Below are 25,048 nucleotides of genomic sequence, written 5' to 3' on the forward strand. Positions count from 1 at the left end.
TACTAATGGGAGAATTGTCTTATGAGAAAAGGTTGGACAGGTTAGGCTTGTATCTGCTGGAGTTTAGAAGAGTAAGAGATGACATGATTGAAACATATAAGATCCTGAGCGGCCTTGACAGGATGGCTTGTGAAAAGAATTGTTTTCTCTTGTGGGAGAATCTAGAACTAGGGGTCACTGTTTAAAAATAAGGGGTCACTTATTTAGGACAGAGATGAGGAGAAATATTTTCTCTGAGGGTCGTGAGTCTTTGGAACTCTCTTCTTCAAAACAAAGTGGAAGTGGAGTCTTTGAATATTTTTGAGGCAGAAGTAGATAGACTCTTGATAAGCAAGGGGGTGAAAGGTTATTGGTGGTGGGAAGGAATGTGGAGTTGAGGTTACAATCAGATCAGCCATGATCTTACTGAACAGCAGAGCAGGTTCAAGGAACCAAGTGGCCAATTCCTGCTCCAAGTTCATATGTTTGTATTTTTTGTTGGGTATGGGTATTAAAGGTAAGAAATGTAGGAACATAGGAACAGGAAGAGGGCATTTAATGTCTTAACATTGTTTTGCACAGCTTAACTCTGTATACTCACCTTTGACCCTTACTTCTTAATACCTTAACAAAATTCCATCAAGGGTTCAAAATCTAAGGCAGGTAAATGAAGTTAAGAGGTTAACCATGGCATATAGTTGATTAATGGAAGCGGTTAGTGGTGCTAACTGGCCTCCTCCTAGTGAAACATAATGTAGGCCAGGTATAGGGATACTCATTAACATCTTGTGAGGGATGTTAGTTTTCTTTTTCTCCCTCTTCATCTTTCAATATCGAAGAACAACAACCCCAACTGAGACCAAGTCAACAGAATTCACCCTCAGTTTGCTACTCGACTAAAGGGTCAATGTAAAGGGTGAATGTAAAGATATGAATTAATAGATCACCAAGCATTTTTAGCCAACCATGTTCCACTTATCTGTTTCTTTGTTAATGCCAATTTACATTCCAGGTCCCATGAAAGCCTGGAATCCAGTAATATTTAATCTGCAAATGTAACCCCACTAGTCAGTGGTGCCCACATCATGTAAATGAATAATTTTTAAAAATTTAAGAAGGGAGGAAGAGGGAGAATGGAGAACTAACGACCTGTTAGTCTGATGTCAGTAGTGGGGAAAATTTTAGGATCCATTATAAAGGGTGTGATAACTGGACATTTAGAAAGGAATGGTAAAATTGGGCGGAGTCAACATGGATTTATTTGACAAACTTGTTGGAGTTTTTTGAGGATGTTACTTGTAGCATAGATAGAGGAGAACTAGTGAATGTGGTGTATTTGGATTTTCAGACAGCTTTTGATAAGGTCCCACCTAGGAGGTTAGTAAATAAAATTAGAGTGCATGGGATTGCAGGAAATATACTAGTATGGATTGAGAATTGGCTAACAGGCAGAAAGTAGAGAATAGGAATAAATCATTCTCAGGGCGGCAGGCTGTTACTAGCAGAGTACTGCAGGGATCAGTGCCAGGTCCACAGCTGTTCACAATCTATATAAATGATTTAGATGTGGGGACCAATTGTAACTTACGGACGACACCAAACTGGGTGGGAATGTACGTTGTGAGGAAGATGCAAGAAGGCTTCAAGAGGACCTGGACAGGCTAAGTAAATGGGCTGGAACATGGCAGATGGAATATAATGTGAATAAGTGCGAAGCTATTCACTTTGGTAGAAAAAACAGAAAGGCAGAATATTTCTTAAATGGTGAGAAGCTGGGAAGTGGGGGTGTGCAAAGGGACCTGAGGGTCCTTGTTCATGCTAGCATGCAGATGCAGCAAGCAGTTAGGAAGGCAAATGGCATGTTGCTCTTCATCACGAGGGGATTTGAGTACAGGAGTGAGGATGTTTTGCTGTGGTGGAGGGGAGGCAGTGGCATGGTGGTATTTTCATTAACTAGTATTCCAGTGACCCAGGGTAATGCTCTGGGGACCCAGGTTTGAATCCAACCATAGCAGATGGTGAAATTTGAATTTAATAAAAATCTGGAATTAAAAGTTTTATGATGACTATGAAAGCATTGTAAAAACCCATCTGGTTCACTAATGTCCTTTAGGGAAGGAAAACTGCCATCCTCACCTGGTCTGGCTGACTTGTGACTCCAGACCCACTGCAATGTGGTTGATGAGGGATGGGCAATAAATGTTGGCCCAGCCAGTGACGCCCAGACCCCACGAATGAATAAACAAAAAGCCTCCTTGGTGAGACCTCACCTGGAGTATTGTACACAGCTTTGATCCCCTTATCTAAGGAAGGATATACTTATCATAGAGAGTGCAATGAAGATTCACCAGATCAATCCCTGGGATAGTTGTATAAGGAGAGATTGAGTAGACTAGGTCTCTACTCCCTAGAATTTCAAAGAATGAGGGGTGACCTCGTTGAAACTTACAAAATTCTTACAGGGTGTTACAAGTTGAATGTAGATAAGATGTTTCCCCTGGCTGGTGAATCTAGAACCAGGGGACACAATCTCAGGATAAGGGGCAGGCCATTTAAGACTGAGATGAGGAGAAATTTCTTCACTCAGAAGGTGGTGAATCTTTAGAATTCTCTACTCCGAAGGGCTGTGGAAGCTCAATCATTGAGCATGTTCAAGAGGGAAATCAATAGATTTCTGGAGACTAATGACATCAAGGGATATGGGGATAGTGCAGGAGGGTAGCATTGGATAGATGATCAGCCATGATCTAATTGAATGGCGGAGTAGGCTCGATGGGCCAAATGGTCTACTCCTGTTCCTATGCTGTATATGTCATTGACAATTTCTTCACTTTTTTTGAATGTTGGCTGCACAAGGATAAAAAGGTTGTGACTCTGAATGAAGACTATGGCATCAATAAACCAGCATAGCCTTCCTTTGATTAGCCAAGATCTAGTGTGATATAATCTTTGGAGCATGATGAAACAGTGCATACACCAGCGTTCAAACTGTGCTTGAAATAGCTCCCATTTTAAATCTTTCTTTCTCTCGAGTTCACTTGTGTATCTGCAGAAGTAGAATCTGCCAGCATAATGTTTTAAAAGGTAATTATTTTTGAAAAACTTGCCTTAGAAATTATTTCTTGATATATTTAAGAGTGATAACTTGGTGCAGTTTGATTAATTTGACCGATAATGGGAATATCGTAAAATATATTAATTTTAAGTCGCAATGCCAATCCAGTAGTTGTGAGTTACCTGATTTTAAATTACTGAAAATAACTTTTTAAAAATGTACATAAGTGTCTGCTAATTAAATTGGGGCCATTTTCTTATCCAGTTCCAAGTAAACTAAGAAAAGATTACATTCAAAAGGTTTAGAAAGGTGCCTATTACTGTTCTCACGCACAAAAGGACCAACATAAACTTTTGGAGCCTCGTCAAAGGCCAGGAAATGGGCACAATTAGTGGAAATTCACCGGGCCGATTACTTCACCCTGTCCAGGTTTGTGGGCTGTGTCTGTCTCCAATGCAATGCTTTTAAAACTAATGCAGGACATCACAGAAACTTGAATTGTGCTGAACCTAAGTTCAAAATTCTGGGTTTTTTTGGCAATTACGGACAAATCGTGGCAGAAAAATATCCCAGCGTGCCTGAGCAGAAAATCTCTCCCTATGTTTGCAGTTTCTTCCAAGTTTACAGCCTCCTCTGCAACTCCACGTGAAGCCAGGCAAAGTAATCATGATGATGCATTTGTTTTGGAAATAAATCTAAAATTCATCATCTTTTCGAAGGCAGTGGCCTGAATTACTCAGCCCTTCACGCTGGCAGGATTTTCCGGTCCACAGGGTGGATGAAAAATTCCGGCCAGTGTTTCTTCCATTAGCTTCTGTAGCTATCGTTACATCTGATGTTTTTAAGTTTTGAAAAGCCAAGTTAGTATTGTCCTGATGAGTGCAAGACAGAAAACTTTGACAGCATGTCTCTTTTCAGCAATACTCGAGCTAATTTTCCTCTTGAATTTTACATCAGTAGCTGATTGCACTAAAATATTACCCTTTCTATGTTTCTCAGGCTCAGAAATCATGGATAGAGAGAGCATTTTGCAAGAGAGAATGTGTCCATATAATACCAAGCACCAAAGACCACCATAGGTAATAAATTTGTTGGTATAGTATATTGAATACAGCTTGCTTTCGAGAACAGAACCAGCAGCAATAAATGACTTTAACTTCTCCCTTTTTTCATTGTTAAAATCCTCCTTCTTGTCCCCTCTCTTGTGTTGTATGGTGTTTGTATGTGCCTGCATGCCATTGTAATGTAAAGTAAAGGTGCTCGGCAGAGCAAGGGTTAACATGTGACTAGAGAATAGCACCAACTTTGGTATGATGTATTGAGTCACATGGTAACAGTCTAGAAGGAACTCCCTGGAAACACCTACATGGCAGTAGCACCATGCATGACAGTAAACTGTGGTCTGTACATTAAAGATTAACAATAAATAGTTTATGTTTAAACATGTGAATTTCAAGATCTCATAATTGAGACTCCACAGCAATGGCGCCATAACATAACATGGTGATCAGCAGTGATAATACAACACCTGATATCTCCCGTGGCTCAAAGCCGAATTTTGGTTGATAACGCTCCTATGAAATGCCTTGAGACATTATTTTACTATATTAAAGGTTACTATATAAATGCAAGTTGTGGTTATTGTTGCTGTATAACTGGTCTCAGCATCCCTGTCTCCTCCTGTTCACTAACTCCAGTGAACATAGGATTGAGATCTGCTTTAATAGCTCCACAGTGAATGATGGGAGGGCTGATATATCCACCTCCTGCCCCCACAGGGTCAAGCCAGGAGACAGGCCTTCCGCTTCTACCCCACCATCACCTCAGCTCATTCCTCTGGATCAGAGATCATTAACACTACGTGGTGGATTCTCAATGGGACTCATGGCCAGCAGGCTGAAGCCTGCCAATTCTGCACCCCCCGCCCCCCCCCGCCTCCCCTCCACACCCCCCCCCCACCCCCCCCCCGGCCACCCCACCGCCCCCACCTTCCGGGGGTAATTGTGACAGCAGTGTAATGTGATCTCTGTAAAGAGCTATAGAATCATTATCATACAGCACAAAAAGAATCCATTCTATTTATCACAACAGTGCCAGCACTTTGAAAGTGTGATTCAATTAAGCTCACTCCCCCTGTTCTTGCCCCACAGCCCTGCAAAATTTCCCTTTTTCACATATTTGTCCAGTTCCCTTTTGAAGTATCTCCCTGATAGATTTCCTGATGAATCTACCCTTTCAGGTATTCCAGATCAGAACAAATCGCTGCCTAATAAAAAGGCTCCTCTTGCCACCTAAATTGTTTTTTTTGTCAGTTATCTTAAAACTGTGGCCTATCATTACCAACCAGCCGGTGGAAAGCGTTTCTCCTTATCTACACTATCAAACCCCTGTGTAATTTTGAATTAAATCTCCCCTTAACCTTCTCTGCTCTAAGGAGAACAACCCCAGCTTCTCTCCACTCTTCATAGAACTGTATTCATTCAATCTCTGTTACCATTACAGGAAATCTTTTCCGATCACTGCCAGTACACTATTTAACGCCAGTGTGTTCCCCTGGGTTGGAGGTCATTAGCAATCCCGGGTGAGCTCTGCGGGAGTGGGGTGGGGGAGGGGGCAGGAACCTGCCAGAGCTCGGAAGCCTGCCAGTTGTCCATCCCCTCAACCTCCCCCTGGGGAAATTCTGGCCGCATTGCACTGGGACCACTATAGCTATAGCTGGAAGGAGCATTGACGAAGTAGGGGCTTTGGGACATTAAGGCCTGAGCGGAGAGGACTCACAACCTCATACCTCGATTGCTTTGGCACTTAATTTGCGGTGTGATGGGAGCTCAGTGTAAAATCCAGGGACCATCTAGATTCTTCACTGTAAAGGATTAAAGGGCATAAGACTGCATTTTACATCCGCAAAAGAGGCAGGCCATGCCCCTCCCCCCCAACCCCAGTGGAGCGTGGTGATATTGGGTCAGCAATCCGACATCACCAGGCCAGTCTCTAATTTTACAGAAGTCAAACAGGTCCAGAATTCGGAAGCCCCTCCACCATTTTGAAATAACTAATTAACGAGCTAGCGAGCACTCTAAAAGCCCAACCGTGTGCAAATTTTTTGTTACCCGCTCTATTTTTCAGACTTCGAACAGGAAGAGTTCTGGGTAATCTTTAGGGCATAAGGAGGTGACACTAGGGTGGAGGAAAAGGCTTTCCTTTGTGACAGTGGCTGCACGTAGCAGCAGAGCCTGGTGATGAAGGTGGCAACTTCTGTCTGATTTTTGGCTTTATTCATAGTTTTGAACCTGACTTAAGAAGTAAGGAGAGGATGAGGGGGAGGGTGGGGCGGTTTCTTTATTGAAATTGGTGGCCATGATTGAACTCCTGTATATGATATCACCCCTCTCCCACATGATGTCCCTGCCTAGGCGCCAATTGGGTGTGGAGCCCCCCCGCAACCCTTCACACTGCTAACTGGCTGCTTTTCTGCCGAGCGGCTGCTAATTGGTCCTCTGATACTTGATTCACTGGGGCTGAGACAGCGGGAGTGAGCAGACCACTCTCTTTCCACATCCCCCACACCGCTGAAAATGGTAAAATCCAACTCATCAAATTGTATAGCTGAGCGTCCCAAATGGAGCCTTGTCAGATTTTGATTTTGTTTAAAGAAAAGGAAATCTAAGACATAGTTGGGCTTTGTTTTTTTTCTATGGCAGGTGTTGTTGCGGGCGACTAATGGGTCAACATGTTGGATTGCCTCCAGTTATTTCCATCAGTCAGAATGAAAGTATTGAAAGCAGAATCGTGAAGAATGACTTGCACTCGGAGAAGTGGTCCATCAGCAAACACACACAGCTCAGCCCAACAGATGCCTTTGGGACAATTGAATTCCAGGGAGGAGGGCACTCCAACAAAGCCATGGTAACAAGGACCATTTTGATGTTCTCTAAAGATCCTGCTATGTTTGTGCTGAGGGGCGTTGGTCGCTGGATGTAATGCAAACGTTAATTCTTGGCATTGGTTAACTGGATTTTTTTTATTCATTCATGGGATGTGGGCTTCTCTGGCCGGGCCAGCATTTATTGCCCATCCCTAATTGCCCTTGAGAAGGTGGTGGTGAGCTGCCTTTTTGAACCACTGCAGGACTGCAACGAGAGGGTCCATTCTAGCTCCGTGGATAGCACTCTCCTACCTCTCGGTCAGGGCATTAGTGAGTTTAAGTCCAATGCCAGAGATTTCAACATAAAGCTCAGACTGACGCTCTTGGTGCAGTATTGAGAGAGTGCAGCACCCTTAGAGGTGCTGTCTTTCAAATGAGATGTTAAATCAAATCCCTGTCTGCCCTCTCAGGTGAATGTCAAACATCCCATAGTGCTATTTAAAATAAGAGCAGGGGACTTCACACCCCTGTGTACTGGTCAATGTTTATCCCTCAAATAACATCACAAGTACAGACTATCACGTTGCTGGTTGTGTTTGCAAATTGGCATTTCCTTTATCACAACAGTGACTACACTTCAAAGTACTTCTTTGGCTGTTATACATTTTAGGACATTCTGCAGTTGTGAAAGAAGTTTTATAAACGCAAGTCTTTGTTTTTCCAAAGAGAACAGGAGGAGAACACCCTTAATAAATTGAGATGAATCTCCCCTGAAGACTATGGATGGAATCTTGTGCCCTCCACAGCGGTGGGTTTGGTGACAGGGGGCACTGCCACCTTCCCCCCCTCCACCCCAATTAAGTCCATGGCAGGAAGACACATTGCCTTCCAGCCCCAGTGTCAACTGAGGCCCTTAAGTGGCCAATTAATGGTTAATAAAAGGGTCTCATCCTGCCGCTGCTGGTATTAACCCAGCGGCAGGTGAGAGGCTCACCATACGGCACAACAAGCCAAACCCGAGGTGCAGTTTGGGGATGGTGGGGAGTCCCTCACTCAAAGGCACTCAGTGCCTGATTAAGGGCCCTGGCATTGGGAAAGGGGGTGCCCACTGAGGGCAAAACCCCTGCCCTTGCTGCTGACCAGGGTTGCCAAACCTCTAGGATTGGCCCGGAGACCCCAGGATCAATCTCCAAGACGTTGTAGTGTACAACCTTGGAGAAAAGAATCATTGGGACAATAAAAAATATAGCTGATTTTAAATTTTGTTTGAACATTTCACTTTACCAGATATGAAAATATTGAAAATGGGGAGAAAAGGCTGATGATTAGCAGTCAAGCATCATCCTATTGGGAAATGAGTCTTTTTGGTTTCCAATTGGCGTAGGAAGGCAGTATGTCACAAGGATGGATGTGTTGGCCGACGAATGGCTGGAGCGTGAGGGCAAGTCATGTGATGAAACCTCCAGGATTGCATTTAATCACAGTTGGCAACCCTACACCCCCGACCCCTGCCCCATGAACCCCTTCTGCCATTCCTCACCTGCGGACTGGGTCCTAGGTCCTAGATGGGTGTTGTTCCAACAGAAGCCACCAGCTTTCTGGTGGCACTGCCATCCAAAAGAGCTGCCAGCCTCTTGATTGGCAATTCTGGGTGGGCGGGACTTCCGACCCTGGGATCCTGATCCTGGGGAAAGACCTGCTGCTGGCCTGTCAACTGCCTGTTTGGCAAAAATTACAGGCAGGCCTTCCCAAAAGGATGCAAAGCGGGTGTTGCCGTCTCTCCAGCTGTCGGCCAAAACCCTTGTCACCGGCACAAGACACTGCCGAATATGTGGGGGAGCTGCAACTTGTAGACCTAAGAATTATTTTCTCATTCCAGTCGATCTTTGTCTTAAATATACTCAATGATGGAGAATTCACAGCTCTCTGTGGTAGAGGATTCCAAACACTCACAACCCTCTCAGTCCAAAATGGCCAACTCCTTATCCTGTGACTGTGACCCCATGTTCTAGATTCCCCAGCCAGGGAAACAACTTCTCAGCATCTACCCTGTCAAATACCTTAAGAATTTCACATCTTTCAATCAGGACATCCTAGGACAATCGTTGGACAATCACAGGAGCCCGTCTAGTGGATCTTCACTGCACTCCCTCTAGGAAAGTATGTCCTTCCTTAAGTAAGGAGACCAAAACAGCACTCAGTACTCCAGGTGTGGTGTCACCAAGGCCCTACATGAACACTTTGACTGATGTCCTGGCAGCTGCCACATTTTTCTTGTGACTAATGCTGAGTTTATTAAGAACATTAGAAGCTAATGGAATGAGAAAATAATTCTTAGGTCTACAAGTTGCAGTTCCCCCATATATTCAGCAGAGTCTTGAGCCAGTGACAAGGATCTTGGCCGACCGCTGGAGAGCTGGCGACACCTGCTTTGCATCCTTCTGGGAAGGCCTGCCTGTAATACATGCCAATCAGGCAGTTGACAGGCCAGCTGCAGGTCTTTCCCCAGGATCAGGATCCCAGGGGCAGAAGTCCCGCCCACCCAGAGTTGCCAATCAAGAAATTACTGGAAAAACTGGAGAACTTTCCTAGTTTTCCTCAAATTTTGCCCATCTTAACACATGGATGATTTAGTATCACTCCTGAACACCTGCCACCTCAATACTTTAGTAAAGTCACAGCCTCGACGATGTGCTCTGTCAAGAGCTGTCCCTCATAACCCTCTGACTCAGAGATGTGAATTCTCCCACTGGGCCATCTTGCCACTAGAGCCTCATACCTAACTACACAAACTATGAAACCATACCACAACTCAAAACTATTAAAGTTCTGTTCCCAAGTTTTCAGCCCCTGAAAACTATCACCTTGACTATATCATCAAGGGTAGATGTTGCCAATCTGTTCTCAGTACTTCAATAAACGCTCAGTAAAGTCAGAAAGCAGTGAAGATGGGAAAGGTAACAATTTTGTAACGACTTTTTCCTTTTCTTCCCATTTCTGGTATAGTATGTGCGTGTTTCATTTGACACAAAGCCTGATCTCCTCTTACATCTAATGACAAAGGAATGGCAACTGGACCTCCCGAAGCTACTGATCTCCATTCATGGGGGGCTCCAAAACTTTGAGCTCCAACCTAAACTCAAGCAAGTATTTGGAAAGGGTCTGATTAAAGCAGCAATGACAACAGGGGCTTGGATATTCACTGGAGGTGTGAACACAGGTAAAGAATCCTTTTGATTCTCTTTCTCAATATTTAACAATGAATTTTGTTTCAAATTTCTACTGCACAAGTTTCAATGCAGCCTTGTTAAAAGTAGATTATTGCCTCAACCATTAACAGTGCCCTTCTGCCTGTGATAGAAGCTAAACCTTACTGCTAAATGTCTTTAATTCCCTCTGTCTTTCTCCTTCACTCTCTGCCTCTGCTGTTAGTTTTGTATCTGGGTCTTGGCGCTCTCTCCAGCTCCAATTTTTCTTTCTCTTGACTCTTCATTTTGCAGCTATTCCATTTCCCTCTTTGCATTCATGGGATTGCTAGCTGGACCAGCACATACATTGCCCATCCCTAACTGCCCTTGAGAATGTGATGGTGAGCCATCTTTTTGAACCACTGTAGGTCACGTGTTGTAGGTACACCACAGTGCTGTTAGGAAACAAGTATTTTGCAACTGTCTTAAGAACATAAGAACATAAGAAATAGGAGAAAGGATAGTCCACATGGCCCATTGAACCTGCTCTGCCATTCAATATGATCATGCTGGGCTTCAGCTCCACTTTCCTGCCCACTTTCCATATCCCTTAATTCGCTGAGAGACAAAAATCTATCCCAGCCTTAAATGGATTCATCAACAGAGCAACCACAACCCTCTGAGCTAGAGAATTCCAAAGATTCACAACCCTTTGAATGAAGTGATTTCTCCTCATCTCAATCCCAAATGAACTGCCCCTTATCCTGAGACTGTGTCCCCGTGTTTTAGATTCTCTGACCAGTGGAAACAATTTCTCGGCGTCCACCCTATCAAACCCCTTCAGAGTTTTGTAGGCTTCAGTGAGATCACCTCTCATTTTTCTAAACTCCAGAGAATATAAACCCAATTTACTCAGCCTTTCATCACAGGACTAGATGGGACCCCAGGGACCAATCTAGTGAACCTTCGATGTACCGCCTCCAATGTAAGTATATCCTTTCTTAAATGTGGAGACCAAAACTGTACACAGTATTCCAGATGTGATCTCACCAAAACCCCGTATAACTGTAGCAAGACTTCTTTGTTCTTGCACCCTTAGCCCCCTTACAATAAAGGGGAACATGCCATTTGCTTTCCTAATTGTTTGCTGCTCCTGCATGCTAACCTTCTGCATTCCTTGGACCAGCACACCCAAGTCTCTTTGAGCGTCAACACTTACAGGTTTCGCATCTTTTAAAAAATATTCAGCTTTGTTATTCTCATGACCAAAGTGAATAACGTCACATTTCCTATAATCATACTCTACCTTGTTGCCCACTCACCTAACCTGTCTATATCTAGAAGACACAAAAACCTCCCAAGGATAGTGGAAAATCAAGGGGCAAAAGGGAGGGAGGAACCTAAAACAATCACAATCACTAGAGAAAAAACAATGGGAAAACTAATGGAACTTCAGGCTGACAAGTCCCCCAGGCCTGATAGCTGCATAGACAGCCTCACTGCTGCGGGTGTGGGCTGCAAAGTGAGGACAGCACATTGGGAGCCATTGCCAGGAGCAGATGACTGGGCACACATGTCGCTGTCATTATACAATCAGCCTGGGCTATCTGCTGCTTCTCACAGTCATCAGACTTCAATCTTCAGGTGCTAAGAGAATGGCATTTGAGCTTAGATTCCAAGTTGGCTCAAGAAAGAGTCTGCGTATAACCTGCGCACAGGCACCTAGCACATTTCGATAATCAGCACATCGGCAAGGGTACAAATGCTGTCCAGTCTGATAGCTGACACACAGGAATGGGAAAATACGATAGCTGTGGCATGCGTCAGCCATTTCATAGAAACATAGGGAATAGGAGAATAGTAGGTCATTCGACCTCAACTGTTTACGATTTATATTACTGACTTGGATGAAGGGACTGACTGTTGACGGTATGAAGCTATGTTGGAAAGCAAGTTGTGAGGAGGATACACAGTACACAAGCTGTGAGAAACTAGGGGCACAGTTTAAAAATAATGGGTCTCCCATTTAAGAAGGAGATGAGCAGCGATTCCTCCCCTCAGAGGGTAGTTTGTGTTTGGAATTCTCTTTCCCTCCGAGCACTGGAGGTTGTATCATTGAATATATTCAAGGCTGAGTTAGACAGTCTTTGATAGACAAGGAGGTCAAAGGTTATGCGGCCTTGGGAATGTGGAGTTAAGGTCACAATCAGATCAGCCATGATCTTATTGAATGGCAGAGCAGATTTGATGGGCTGAATGGCCTACTCCTGCTCCTAATTCTTATGTTCCTTTGGGAAGTAATTCCAGGCTTTTGACCCAGTGACAGTGAAGGAACTGCGATATAATTCCAAGTTGAAACGGTGTGTGACTTGGAGCTGGCAGTGTTCCCATACACCTTCTGCCCTAATCCTTCTAAGTGGTAGCAGTCGTGGGTTTGGAAGGTGAGTTGCTGCAATTGCTTCTTGTAAATGGTGCACCCTGTTGCTGCTATGCATTGGTGGTAGAGTGTGAATGGTTAAGGTGGTGGTTTGTGTGCCAATCAAGTGGGCTGTTTTGTCCTGGACAGTGTCGAGCTTCTTGAGTGTTTGTTGGAGCAGTATTCTTTTTCCTGCTTATCTTTCCGTGATATTCTTTGTTTTCTGTCCTTCATTAATTTCATCACAACTTTATCTATCAATCTATCACTATCCATCTATCCAATTATCTATCTGTGCATCTATCCTTTCTGTTCCTTGTTTATACGTCATCGCGGTTTTCTTGTTATTGAAGTATAATGAAATTGTACAGAAATGACTAGTTTGGGATTAAGTCAATGGCCTAGAGTTTCCTGATAAGTTTTCACACAACCCATGCCGAAAGTGTAGAGTTGCGCTTTTTTTAAGCCAGAAAGCAATTCACATGCAACCACATGCAAAACATCAATAATGGTAATATCTCCTCAAATACATTAGACACTTCCCCTGCCACCCCACCACCTAGCAAAAGACCAAAAAATGCAAACTTCCTGCATTTACACACTCAAATCCTAGGCTCAGCAGAACCCATTGTCACTCTTTCTGGCATCTTATAGCAGGCTTGTTTCATATTTCACCCTTACTGAGACACACAATAATTTCTAGTCCTTTACATCAGCATCAGGATCTGTTATGCTAGAAAGATAAAAGCTTCCAGATTTGCATTTATTAAACATACTGTGCTCAGCGTACATGAATGGTGCTTTGATTCAAACTTTAATTTCCATATTATTAAGATAAAGAAGGCAGATATTGCACACTTCCGTGGGGCGGTGATTGTTTATCCTTCTTTCCACTCACTTTATGCCAGTTTTTTATGTTCTGGCTGATGCATTTCTCAGGAAATTTGGGCATAAATTCCTGTGGGCAAGATCAGCGTGGAAATCGGCGTAAATGTCAGTGTCATTTCTGCCTTAGTGCGACTCAGGAAATAATATAACCAAGTGAAAGTGCCACTTAGAACACTTGATGTCAATAGCTGATATCTAAGGTGCTGGTCCTGGGAGGAGAGATGAAGGGAGAAAGATTCAGGCAGTGAAAAAAGAATGGGATTCCAGCAAATGAATCCCAACATGAGTTGCACAGAGCTAATGGGAAATATATTGAATAATTACAAATGGATTTTTTGTAAAGAGGTACATTCAAACATTTGCACACCAAAATTTTAAGTGTCAACTTTGACCAACCTTTTGATTACCTCTCCTATCTAAGTGGCTCGATGCTGAATTTTGTCAGAAAACAATCCTGTAAAAGTGCCTTGGGATGTTTTACTATGTTAAGGGTGCTGTATAAATGCAAGTTGCAGTTGCAATTGGTACGAGAGATAATTGTCAATACGAGGACTCCATTGTGCCAATGAGCTGAAATGGTGCTGCAGTCACATTTGATTGGTTCATCTTTAGGGGTCATTCGCCATGTAGGAGATGCACTGAAGGACCATGCTTCAAAGTCCAGAGGAAGGATCTGCATTATAGGCATCGCTCCATGGGGAATCGTAGAGAATCAAGAAGATCTGATTGGGAAGGATGTGGGTATCATGTCTTACCTCCTCATTAGTATAACTGAAAGTATTACAATGAGAAAATGCATGTCTTAATATAAATAAGTGTTATTAAAAACCTGAAATCAGTCCCAGTTGTTAATGGCATGTCAATTACATAGTTAAGGTTAAGAGTAAACAGGCGATGCATGTTAATTGATTAATAGTCTTTGAGCACATATAAATAGGGGACAGCTGGGACACTGGGGAGTGTGAGGAGAGCTGAAACTGAACAAGTCAATAAACTCTCGCAGTAAAGAAAAGCTCTGTCTCTTGGTTCCAGCTTCATCAACCCAGCTTGGATCCCGTTAACCTGAATACTGAAAGCCCATATTGGGAAATGCTATTGTATATAAAGAGAACCTTAGCCTATACTGGAAGTATTCTAGACCAGTTTTACCATATATTTAAAACAGCTATAAAATGCATGAAGTAATAAAAAACCTGAGAAAATTATATCCCTTTGGGTTTAAAATCAGCAAAGAATAAATTGGATTTTGTATAATCTTTTTGAAATACTTCCAGTCAAGAATTTTTGCCTTGAAGAAAGCGAAATTGAATTAGTTTTTTAACATAATCCCAGGATCACATTGCTCTGCATTGAAATTACCTTGAAGATTTTATGAAATATACCCACATTTCCAAAAATCCAATTGGTGGAGATTTGTTTTGTGCTGTTGAACTCTTATCATGAATCTACTAGCAAAATGTATAAGGACAGATAAAATGATGTGTTTCTGTTCTGCTGGTGGAAGATTACTAATGTGAGTCAATTTGGCATACACAAAATCACAGTTCACCTTGCTAGAATAAAATGACTGTAACCCTGATTCATATTGAGATATGGAGGATATTCATGCCTTCGATACTGATTGTTTGGACTGTAATCCTAGATACGGTCCAGAATTGTGAAAACCCTACCTGAACTTGAACTTGGTGTTATGATTAAGTTTTCTATTAATGACTATAGAATAGTGACCAGCAGGATCTTTGCTGGAATACAGAAAATTAAACTGATGTATTAAACTGATCTTTATTCTAATATACTAACTGCTAAAGACTGTATTGTACAGGATAGTTCTTTGCTTTGATGCAAACTATATTAATTCATTTCCACTTGTCATTATAACCAACAGCCCTGGTTTGCTTTGTCCTCATTGTGTCAATGAAAAAGTAACAGGTGTTAGAAATCAGGATACCCTACCTCTGTAATCTCCTCCAAAAGGACAGCCCTCTGAGATATCTGTGTTCCTCTCGTTCTGGCCTCTTGAGCATCTCCCATTTTAATCACTCAATGTTGGTTGTGCCCTCAGCTGCCTGAGCCTTAACTCTGGAATTTCCTCCCTACATCTCTCTGCTTCACTATTTATAGACTCATAGACATTTACAGCACAGAAGGAGACCATGCGGCCTATTGTGTCCATGCTGGTCAACAAAAATCTGACTACACTAATCCCATTTTCCGGAGCTTGGCCCATAGCCCTGGAAGCTATGGCAATGCAAGTGAATGTCTAAATACTTCTTAAATGTTATGAGAGTTTCTGACTCAACCACCTTTTCAGGCAATGAGTTCCAGACTCCTACCACCCTCTGGGTCAAAAAAGTTCTCCTCAACTCCCCTCTTAGCCTTCTACCTCTTACCTTAAACCTATGCCCCCTGGTTATTGACCCCTCTACTAATGGAAAAAGTGCTTTCCTTTCTACCCTATCTATGCCCCTCATAATCTTATACACCACTATCAAGACCCCTCACAACCTTCGCTGCTCCAAGGAAAACAACCCCAGCCTATCCAATCTTTTCTCATAGCTCAGAGCCTCCAGCCCAGGCAGCCTCCTGGTAAATCTCCTCTCCACCCTCTCCAGTGCAATTACATCCTTCCTATAATGAGGTGACCAGAACTGCACACAGTACTCCAGTTGTGGCCCAACCAGCATTTTATACACTTCTCTCTTCTCCTTAAAACCTACCTCTCTGACCAAGTCTTTGGTCACCTGAACTGATATCTCCTCATGCGGCTCAGTGTAAAATTATGTTTGGTAAGACTCTTGTGAAAAACTTTGCTTACTATGTTAGAGGCACTGAGTAACTGCAAGTTGTTGTTGTTGCTAAACTTGTCTTCACACAGGTGGTCCGACCATATCAAACAATGTCCAACCCCTTGAGCAAGCTGACTGTGTTGAACAGCATGCATTCACATTTCATACTGGCTGACAATGGCACAACTGGAAAATATGGAGCGGAGGTGAAGTTGCGGAGGCAACTGGAGAAGCACATCTCCCTGCAGAAGATTAACACCAGTGAGTACTTCAAAAAGGAGACAGATTTTTAGAAATCGCTCGAGCAGAGGCTACAAGTGTTCAGGGCTAACAGTTCTCTTCACAGGGCACAGCCACTGCCTTCATCCGTGTTTTCAAACCCCGCCATAGCTTCACCTCCCTCCCTATCTCTATAATGTTCTTCAGCCCGATAACCCTCCAAGACCTCTGTCACCCTCCAATTCTGACTTCTTACCACCCACAATTGGCAGATATGCCTTCAACTACCTTGGTCCTAAGCTCTGGAATGCCTTTCTGATATCTCTCTGCCTCTCTCTCCTCCTTTAGATGTCCCTAAAGCCTACCTCTTTTACCAAGTGAGAGACACTTTGTGACGTTTTACAACACTAAATGCAAGTTGTAGTTAGTGTATACTTTCTCTGAACCTCACATGGGAAGATTTCTTTTGTACATTGTGATATAAAATTGTTTGCCACTTTCTTTGTAACCCAACTTTTAAATTCTCTACAAATGTGCGCAGAGCAAATCAAAGTTATACTTCACTCGCCCCTGTCTGGCATCATTACTGCCAAGTATTTCCTTGCAAAGGCTCTTGCAATTTAAGACAAAGATGAGGAGAAATTTCTTCTCTAGAGGGCTGTTAGTGGTTGGAATTCTATTCCACAGAGAGCAGTAGAGGCTGGTTCATTGAATATTTTCATGAATATTTTTAGACAGATTTTGATCTATAAGGGAACTGAGGGCTAAGGGGGGGGACAGGCAGGAAAGTGGAGTTAAGGCCACAATCAGATCAGCCATGACCTTATCAAATGGTAAGGCTCAAGGGGCCATATGGTCTATTTCTGCTCCAATTCCTATGTTCTTATGTCTTGTACATAACACACAGAATAAAATCAGAAGATAAACCACTCTTTCCTTCTTGCAATGTCTTAAAGTCATCCTGTTTCTCTTGTAAAGCCTGTTGCTCCAAGGTACAAAGAAAATAGACTGTTCACTCCCCATGCTGTACAACACATAACTCTCTAGAAGCATACTTACTTGGGCGCATAATAGAGGAATAGAAGATAGAAACAAAGAGATCATGCTATAACCTTGTAAATCATTGGTTAGGCCTCAACTGGAGGACTGTGAAAAATTCAGGGCAATACATTTCAGGAAAGATGTTAACATCTTAGAAAGGGAGCAAAGGAGGTTTACCAAGACATTAATGAGTAATGAGGAACTTCAGTTATGAGGGGAGGTTGCAAAGGTTAAGACTCTTCTCGTGGGAAGAGAGAATGTTAAGTGGGGACCTAATAGAGGTTTTCACAATGATGATAGGGTTTGATAGAGGGGTGAGTGAATCAATAATGAGGGTTCATAGATTTAAAATCATTGGCCAAAGATCTCAAGGGGAGATGCTGAGAAATTCTTTCACACAGAGGATTGTTAGGATCATAACACTCGAGTTGAAAAGCTGGTGGAAGCTGATTGCATATATCACTTTAAAAGGGAGTTGGACAGACACTCAAAGATGAAGAACTTGCAGGAATACGGACAAAAAGTGGGGATATGTGACACTAGCACTTTCAAAGAGCTGGGCACAGCCACTATGGGCTGAACGGCCTCCTTCTGTGCTATAAGTTTTTAGGCTGTCCAACAGTGGACATAAAAGATCCCATGGCTCTATTTAATGAAGAGCACAGGAGTTCTCTCACAAGAACACAAGAGTTAGGAGCAGGAGTAGGCCATAGTCATTCCCTCGAGCCTGCTGTGCCAGTGAATAAGATCTGATCTGATATAGCCTTAACTCCACTTTTATGCCTGTTTCCCATAACCCTTGACTCATTTGTCAATCAAAAGTCTATCTAACTCAGCCTTGAATATATTCAATGACCCAGCCTCCACTGCTCACTAGGGAGAGAACTCCTAATGACCCTATAGGAGAAGAAATTCCTCCTTATCTCCGCCTTAAATGGGAGCTCCCCTATTTTTAAATTGTGCCCCGAGTTCTCACTGTGTGGGATCTAGCAATTTAGCTGCTCTGTTTCCCTACAATACAACAGTGACTACAATTCAGAGGCAATTAATTTGCTGTAAAGCACTTTGGGATGTCCTAAGGTTGTGAAAGGTGCTATGTAAATGCAAGTTCTTCCTTTCTTCTAGTTTGTGGTGCTGTAGCCATTAACCCATGTGACCTGTGGGCTTCCCTTTGTCATCCTATGCCTGGGAGTATATGAAGGGGCTGGGAATGCAAAGGGATGTTCAACAGTCATCAACGGCATCCCACTGACTGTTCCACTGGAATTAAATTTACTATTTGTCAGCCACTGATCCGTGTGTGACTCCTGACTCCACCTGCAGCGTGACTGTAATGTGTTTACATAGCTTTTCATTCAAACAGAGGTGGCACCCGAGATTTGTTGGTCCAATGGAGCCTCGATGTCTCATTCCAACAAGCAGTTCACCTGCTTTCTGTCTTTGAATAAGACGGCTGGTAGTTTTATTTCCTCTCTCTCTCTCTCTCTCTTCCTGCAGTTTATTTTTGGTTCTGAAAGGCTGGCACGAAGCCGAGTGTGTGTCTAAGCAGGAAGAAATGCTTAGTCAGCTACAGTATTACACTTAAAAAGTGTGAAGCAAATGACATTTTTCTGTGAATTTAATTTCTTCTAATTGTAGTGTGGTCAAAATAATAGAAATGTGCTGCTATACAACCCTGCAATCAATAGGATATGGGTCACATAATACATGATTAATAAAGCCAGGCACTGGGGTAGAACTGAAAGTAGATAAAATAAATTAAGTTAGACTTTTATCGATCTTAGTTTAGAGCACACTTCGAATACTGTCCACAATCCTCGGTTTTATGTCATAAATAGGACTTTTAAAGGCACTGGAGAAGACCCAAGAAAGATTTGCAAGTATGATACCCAGTCTGAGAAGTTATACTGCTTGGGAAAAATTAAATAGGCCGGAGATCTTTTCTTTAGAAAAGAGAAAACTGAGGGTTGACCTGATAGGAGTTTTTGAAATAATGAAGAGGTTTGATAAGATAATTGAAGAGGTGATATTTACAGTTTTGGACTAGACTAGAGCAAGGGCCCATAAGATGGTGACTAATAAATCCAATCAGAATTTCAGGAACACTTCTTTACCCTGAGAGTGGTGAGAATGTGGAACTCACTATCACACATCGAATAGTTGAGACAAATAGTATAGATACATTTAAGGGGAAGCTAGATAAGCCTATGAGGGAGAAAAAAGATTAGAAGGATGGGACGATAGGCTGAGTTGAAGAGGGGTGGGAGAAGACTCGTATGCAGCCTGTTTGGTGCTGTAAATTCCATGTAATGCAATTCGCACCTAATCAGTAATTTGATGTACCTAGGCTGTGAATTATGTATATTGTGAATTGTTTATTGAATGCTCTGGAGACAGTACCCTAACTCACCAAAAAGTCTAGTGCACACATTACCCCTTTGCCTCCAGTGCCCCAATTTTAAAATTCTCATTCTTGTTATCAAATCCCATCATGGCCTCGCCTGTTCCTTATCTCTGTAGCCACCTCTGGCCCTACATCCCTCAGAAACACCCGGGCTCCTGCAATTTTGTGCATCCCCAATTTTCTTTGCTCCAGCTTTGTCTTCAGCCACGTGGAGCCCAAGCTTGAAATTGCGCCTCTGAATCTCTCCACCTCTCTTCCCCTCCTCTCCTTTGAGACACACCTTAAAACCCACCTTTTTGACCAAACCTTTGGTGGCCTGTCTCCTTATCTCTCCTGGTGTGGCTCAGTGTCAACTTTTATTTTATAATGCTCCTGTGAAGCATCTTGGGATATTTTATTATTAAAGGTGCTATATAAATGCAGGTTATTGTTGAATACAATACAACACAAGAAGAAAACACATCAGGGATTCAGGTGAAGCTACAGACTCTTCTGATGAAAGGTGTCCACTGAGAAAGTTAATCTGTCTACATTCTTCAGATGTATTTGGACATATTGTGGATTTCAGGCAGTTTTACTTTAGATTTACAGCACTCATAATTTTAGCTCATAAATTTAAATGATAATGCTTTGAGGAGAAATGCATTTTTTACTATTTTTAAGGATGGGAATTATTGAACATGCTTTTCAATTCGAGCCTATTGTTCTGTGCGATATGAGGAAGCTTTTTAATGCGATGGTCTGCTGTTAGCAACAAGCTATAACAACATACTATGTCCATTGACTTTAGTTTGCATTTGACAGCCCTGGTTGTATAATTCATTTGTTAGTTCCTGAAATTTGTCTGTAAAACAAAACACACTGCATTGTATTTCAATTGTACCCAAAATTAAGGGCTTAATCTATGAATGGAATTATTTGCACGGTTTCTCTGGCATCCAAGAAGAAGCAAAATTTATTATAATGTCTTTGTTAATTATCCCTCAACCAACATAACTAAAACACATCATCTGGTCATTACTGCATTGCTATTTGTGGGATCTTGCTGTGCACATATTCACTACCATTCTACCCACATTACAACTGCAACTACACATCAAAAATACTTCATTGGCTGTAAAGTGCTTTGAATGTCCTGAGGCTGTGAAAGGCACTTTTTAAATGCAAGTCATTCTTTCATTATCTCTCACGATTAAGGACCATGCCTTTCAAAATGGTCAGAAGTGATATGTAAATATTTAAATGTGCTTTCGAGATTTCTCTGAAGTTAGACACATTCCCAGTTCAATTCAAAAATAAATACAAGCACTTCATGGGCAACTGGGTCAAGCCATTAACTATTAGAGTTAAAACCAAAGGCAACAATAATGGGCATAGGAAGAGGAGGAGGCCTTTCAGCCCCTTGAGACTGTTCCACCATTCAATTACATCATGGCTGATCTGTATCTCTACTCTATTAACCTACCTCAATTCTCAGTAACCCTTAATACCCTTGTCAAATAAATATGTAAATTCAAAACTCAGGATGCAAAACGTTTATTACCAGTATTCTTCATTCTGTACTCCCTGCAAGTGCAGCTTCCCAGTGGAAGCACAGAATTATCCCATTAAAGGGCTGATTTTCTGAGTGCCCAGAGACACAGCGTGTGCTCGGAAAGTTGGCCCCCCCAGTTCCTGAGTTAGAATGTCAGGCCGCTTGAAATTCAGCCTCCTGTGTAAAGAGGCTGCAACATTACTTTTGCTCTGCTTGAGCAAATCATACATGTTATTAATGAAGCAGTTACAATACACTCAGCCATTTATCCTATTAGGATATCATCAGTTAATCTAATGATAAATATTGTATCATTACATAGAATGATATGATATGACCCTAAAGCCCACAACTAATGAAGTGAAGTCATTGTAAAGTAGAAAACGTGTTGGCCAATTTGCACAAAGCAAGATCCCACTGACAGCAATGTGAGAAAGTGTAATCTGTTGGCTGAGGAATACATATTGGCCAAGACACCAGGGAAAGCTCCACCGCTCTGCTTTGAAAAAATGCTTCAGAATAGCTTACATCCACCTAAAAGGGTAAATATGATCTCAATTCAAATAGCTCATCTGAAAAACAGCACCCTATCACTGCAGCACTCACTCAGTAATGCTCTAGGAAACTCTAGAGGTTTGTGCTCAAGTCTCTGGGGTGGGACTTGAATCTACACCCTTGTGACTCAAAGGCAATCATACTAGCTACTGAACCACAGCTGGCATTCCAGATTTGACTTAACTATGTGATAGGCAGTTTGATGCACTTTGGCTCCTTGACCTTGCCTCTCGACCTGGTGTCTTTCTCCAGGGATTGGACAGGGCGTTCCAGTGGTGGCGCTCATTGTGGAAGGTGGGCCCAACGTAATTTCCATTGTATTGGAATACCTGCGAGACACCCCTCCCGTGCCTGTGGTAGTCTGCGATGGTAGCGGGCGGGCTTCAGATATCCTCGCTTTCGCTCACAAGTATTCCGAGGATGGAGGGTAAGTGCCAAGAAAGAAATAGCTTTCATCTTAAACTATCAATTCGGAGGATTATATAGTTGCTTGAAGGAAAAGAGGTCTAGTCACTTAGTGATATAGAACTTAAATATTGCTGAAAGGAGACATGTTGCTGAAGCTTTTTGTCTTGCACTCATCAGGACAAATGCAAGAATGCCAAATTTCAAACAATCACAACAATTTATACTACAGGAGTAAAGGTGCTGACTGGTTGACATGTAAACTTCAATTGGCCGAGGCGTTGCCATGGAGAAAGCAATGGGTGAATATAGGCTCCCCAAGTGCCCGAGTAATCCAAAAAAGGTGCAAGGCTTGAACATATTCCTTTTGTTTGCAGAGAATGGGTTCCTGTGTATGAAAAGAGGGATGTTGAAGGAAACAGGGAATGAACACTATGAGATGCAATGGCTGGTATAGGGGAGAAACAAATGACAAAGACTTTGTTGGGTTGAATAGCATGCTCGTGTCATTCTCGGCAACCATTCGACTGCTCAGCATTTAGTGTGCAGAAATGGTGCCTGTACTACAACAGAGCTCAGGGCCCAGATATTTATTGGGTTGGAATGGGGGGTGTGTTTGCAGCAAGAAAGAACTGGGAAATCCTGTGTACGTGGATGCACTCCCGAATTTTTTTGAACGCTCTTTCCTGCCAAGAGCCAGCCAGATCGGCAGTCTCTCTCGTTGCCAGATGGGGAAGCTTTCAGCAGAAGGCTGCATTGCTGGGGGCCCTCAGGGGAAGCGTCCAGCAATCAAAGAAAGGGCAATTAGGGATTGGGCAATAAAAAAAATGCTGGCGTAGCTTGGCAAAGCCCACGTCCCAATAAGGAATAATAAAAAAAGATTTGGTGGGTTTGGTGGGTGGTGACAGAGTGGGGAAGAGGTCAGAGCTCAGTAAGACAAAGGAGCAGAAGTAGGCCATTCAGCCCATCGAGTCTGCTCCACCATTAAATGAGATCATGGCTGATCTGATAATCCTCAACTCCACTTTCCTGCCTTTTCCCCACAACCTTTGATTACCCTACTGATTAAAAACTCTGTCCATCTCAGCCTTAAATATTCTTAATGTCCCAGCCTCTACAGCCCTCTGCGGTAAAGAATTCCACAGATTAACTACCCTCTGAGAGAAGAAATTCCTCCTCATCTCTGTTTTAAATGGGCACCCCCTTACTCTGAGATTATACCCTCTGGTCCTAGAGTCTCCCACAAGGGGAAACAACCTCTCAGCATCTACCCTGTCAAGCCCCCTAAGAATCTTATATGTTTCAATAAGATCACCTCTCATTCTTCCAAACTCCAGTGAGTATAAGTCCAACCTACTCAACCTCCCTTCATAAGAAGATCCCTCCATACCTCGAATCAACCTAGTGAACCTTCTCTGGACTGCCTCCAATGCCAGTATTTCTTTCCTTAGATAAGGGGACCAAAACTGTTCACAGTATTCTAGGTGTGGTCTAACTAGTGCCTTTTATGGTTTTAGCAAAACTTCCCTATTTTTACACTCCATTCCCTTTGAAATAAAGGCCAACATTGCATTTGCCTTCCCTATTACCTGCTGAACTGTATGTTAGCACTTTGGGATTCATGCACATAGACCCCCAAATCCCTCTGTGCTGTAGCCTTCTGCAGTCTTTCACCATTTAAATAATATTCAGCCCCTCTATTCTTCCAGCCAAAGTGCATAACCTCATATTTTCCCACATTATACTCCATCTGCCACTTTTTTGCCCAGTCATTTAACCTGCCCATATTCCTTTGTAGACTCTTTATGTCATCCTCACCACTTGCCTTCCCATCTATTTTTGTATCATCCGCAAATTTGGTGATAGTACATTAACTTCCCTTCATCTAAGTCATTAATATATATTGTAAATAATTGAGGCCCCAGCACTTATCCCTGTGGCACTCCACTGGTTACAGGTTGCCATCCTGAAAATGCCCCCCTTATCCCAACTCTTTCTCTTCTGTTAGTTAGCTAATCCTCTATCCATGCTAAGATACTACCCCCAACGCCATGGGCTCTTATCTTATTAAGTAACCTTACATGCAGTACCTTATCAAACGCATTTTAGAAATCCAAATATATTACATCTACTGGTTCCCCTTTACTTATCCTGCTAGTTACCTCCTCAAAGAATTCTAATACATTTGTCAGGCATGATTTCCCCTTAATGAAGTTATGCTGACTCTGCTTGATTAGATTATGTAATTCTAAATGTTCTGCTATTATCCTTTATAATAAAGTCTAACATTTTCCCAATGACAGATGTTAAGCTAACCAGCCTATAGTTACCTGTTTTTTGTCTCCCTCCCTTTTTGTGAAAGAGTGTTACATTGGCATTTCTCCAATCTTCTAAGGATTCTCAGGAGATTACTACCAGTGCATCCATTGTCTCTATAGCTACTTCTTTTAATATCCTAGGATGCAACCCATTATGTCCAGGGGACTTAACGGCCTTTAGCCCCATTAATCTCCCTAGTACTTTTTCTCTAGTGATAGTTATTGTATTTATTCCACACCTCCCCCCCCCCCGCAACTATTTTTCTCCTTGATTATTTAGTATTGGAATGCTATTAGTGTCTTCTACCGTGAAGACTGAAGCAAAGTATTTTTCAACTCCCCTGCCATTTCCTGGTTCCCCATTATTATTTCCCCAGCCTTATTCTGTAAAGGGC

The 25,048-nt window shown here is 42.5% G+C and overlaps 1 protein-coding gene across 1 annotated transcript; it reads left to right on the top strand.

Moving 5' to 3' along the window:
* Positions 1–4,037: 4,037 nt before the first annotated feature.
* LOC121277102 (transient receptor potential cation channel subfamily M member 3-like) lies at positions 4,038–22,361 on the top strand. Its single transcript, XM_041186112.1, has 6 exons — positions 4,038–4,113; positions 6,736–6,940; positions 9,906–10,119; positions 14,004–14,128; positions 16,267–16,438; positions 22,183–22,361. The coding sequence occupies exons 2-6, from the start codon at positions 6,755–6,757 to the stop codon at positions 22,359–22,361; spliced, it is 876 nt and encodes a 291-aa protein (XP_041042046.1). The 5' UTR covers positions 4,038–4,113; positions 6,736–6,754.
* The last annotated feature ends 2,687 nt before the right edge of the window (positions 22,362–25,048 follow it).

The sequence above is a fragment of the Carcharodon carcharias genome, chromosome 4 (assembly GCF_017639515.1).
Source record: "Carcharodon carcharias isolate sCarCar2 chromosome 4, sCarCar2.pri, whole genome shotgun sequence".
Classification (NCBI taxonomy): Eukaryota; Metazoa; Chordata; class Chondrichthyes; order Lamniformes; family Lamnidae; genus Carcharodon; species Carcharodon carcharias.